Source organism: Mycetomoellerius zeteki, unplaced genomic scaffold (assembly GCF_001594055.1).
Source record: "Mycetomoellerius zeteki isolate Tzet28-1 unplaced genomic scaffold, Tzet1.0 scaffold188, whole genome shotgun sequence".
Lineage (NCBI taxonomy): Eukaryota > Metazoa > Arthropoda > Insecta > Hymenoptera > Formicidae > Mycetomoellerius > Mycetomoellerius zeteki.
Genome location: NW_017256836.1, coordinates 921,488 through 923,741, shown reverse-complemented (window position 1 = coordinate 923,741; position 2,254 = coordinate 921,488). Strand labels below are relative to the sequence as shown.

At 37.7% G+C, this 2,254-nt stretch overlaps 1 protein-coding gene across 4 annotated transcripts in view; it reads right to left on the bottom strand.

The window, feature by feature from the left end:
* Window positions 1-2,254, bottom strand: part of pnt (ETS transcription factor pointed) — a 117,191-nt gene that overhangs the window by 3,966 nt on the left and 110,971 nt on the right. For all 4 annotated transcript variants that reach the window (XM_018446779.1, XM_018446778.1, XM_018446781.1 and 1 more), the window contains 2 exons: window positions 1,377-1,685; window positions 762-1,037 (listed from right to left, as the gene is read on the bottom strand). In XM_018446779.1, coding sequence (XP_018302281.1) covers window positions 762-1,037; window positions 1,377-1,685 — 585 coding nt within the window. The remainder of the gene's footprint in view (window positions 1-761; window positions 1,038-1,376; window positions 1,686-2,254) is intronic.

The window sequence follows — 2,254 nt, the reverse complement described above, 5'->3', positions numbered from 1 at the left end:
CAGTCAAATAAAATGTTAAATAGCAAATAACACACTCAAAAATACATATATTCATGTGATAATACGCTCAAGTTTAAGAAAAATGAGGAAGTAGGCGTAATTAAATGCTAAACCTCAGAAACATTTCGAAATACATGAAAGTAAAAATGCGTTATAATAAGTGCTGGCTATTGAGTATTAATATTAGTATATAATATTAGCGTCATAGTGTAACGGCGAGCTACTGAACTAATAATTCCGTAAGTAATCATTAGGATTCGCTACATAATAGCGGAGATATTAAGGGAGGTCACAATATATATATTAGCCATAATACCACCTTCTCCTCTTCATATTCTGTTTACGAAATTTTTATATTTTTGTGTTCCTGTATGCAATAAATATTTGTTTTGTAAAATTGCGTTTTTTTTCTTAAGCAGTGAAAATCTAAAATCAATATTCTCGAAGATACTTATCATAGTGGTCTATAAAGATATTCTAGAGTGATCTGAAGAAATAATATTTTACGTACTCGTATAAGGTAATCTTAGATGAGCAAAGTAAATTTGGAAAAATCTCAGATAATCTCAGAAAATATGACATAATTTTAAATACTCAAAGGTAATCTTGGATAATCTTAAATAATCCGAGGTAATTTAAAAGTAATCCGTATCAAGGATAATTTTTGTACACTATAATCGCTCGTAATCAACCCCTCGGAATAAATAAAAAAATGTAGAAGAAAAATCTATTAGCAAAATATGTTAACAAATTGAATTTACCTGGATAACCGGTGAGCATTGAACTCTGCAGTAACGGTTTTTGGTCTGCATTATTGGCGATAGATGTGGGATGATGAGGATTGGAGGAATCTCGTGGTCCGAGTCCCGCAAGAAACGCGGGATGATGAGGCAGATGATCCCCAAGCCCGACACTCCACTGGTCACCGCTGACGCCGCCGCCTCCAGCACCGCTCCCGCTTCCAGGAACCGTTTGGAACGGCGTTGCATCGTACTGCCCGTATCCGCCGCTCTCGCTGTAACCCTCGTGGTAGCGTCCTGTCAAGTAAAAAAAAATGTCATTTCATTAATGTGCTTCCAGTTAAAAATATGAACTTGCTGTGAAAAAATAAGAAACTAACTTGGTTAGATATACACACCTATTAAAATTTTAGATACATTGATTATACACACAACACACAAAACAAATTTCTAAAGACTATAGTCTATACAAATGCTGGGATTTAGTTACACATTTCGGCCGATATTCAGCTTGGTTCCCCTTACGTCACCAACCTGCGCGCAGTCTAAATACCGATCGGCATTATCGGTCCATACTATACTATAGGCTTTAGAAATTTTCTTTTTTCATTGCGATCTCAGTTCTTGTCTACAAACCTCGAGGATAATTCTTGAACGGTGACGGCTGGTATTTGGGCTCAATGTGAATTCCGCTGGCGCCGTAAAAGTCTGGCGAGTTGTCCAAATTATATGGATGCGGCGCCTGGTGATCTTGTGATAAGCTGTGATACTCGGACGCCTCGTCGTATCCCGAATAATGGGCCGGCGTCATGTAACTCTCCGTGGCAGTCGCGCTGACTCTCAAGTCGTTCTCGTTACTACCTGCGCCCGCGAGCTCGCCCCCGCTGGCCAGGCCACCACCACCACCTTGAAGATGCTCGGCTATGTGGTGATTGCTGTAGTTCGCTAGAATTTTTTTTATTTTTTTACGAATTATATTTCTTGAATAATCCTTTTTTAACTGATGAAATTTAGTAAAAATAAAAACAATAACGTTTGAAATTGCACGATATTTTAATAGGAATTAAATTATAATTTTATGTGTAAGTATTGCGTGAGCAACTATTTTGCCATTACGATCCAACTGTTGGAATGGAATTGGTCCACAGCCGGTCGTTGCTACCACGTCAATGATTGACCAGGAACGGAAACGTAAACTCCACATTGGCAAAAAAAATTCTGCTCTTTACTAGATGAAGGTAATTTATTTGCAATCGAATTCCAAGAGAGACCGTCCGTCAGTTACAGTAATGATGTTATCGCGAGACCGCCTATATGGTAGTTAAGTCGTGCGTTAACTATATATATCGCGAGAGAGAGAGAAAAATTACGCTGATTGCCAATATCTCGAGTGAAAATGTAATGTTATTTGCGAAATTCTGACTAGCGTCTATTACAATAGTTTGAACTTTTTTAAAAGTAACCAATCAGAAGTTGTCTAAACGGTCCAATCCCTAACTAATCTAATTTCTAAC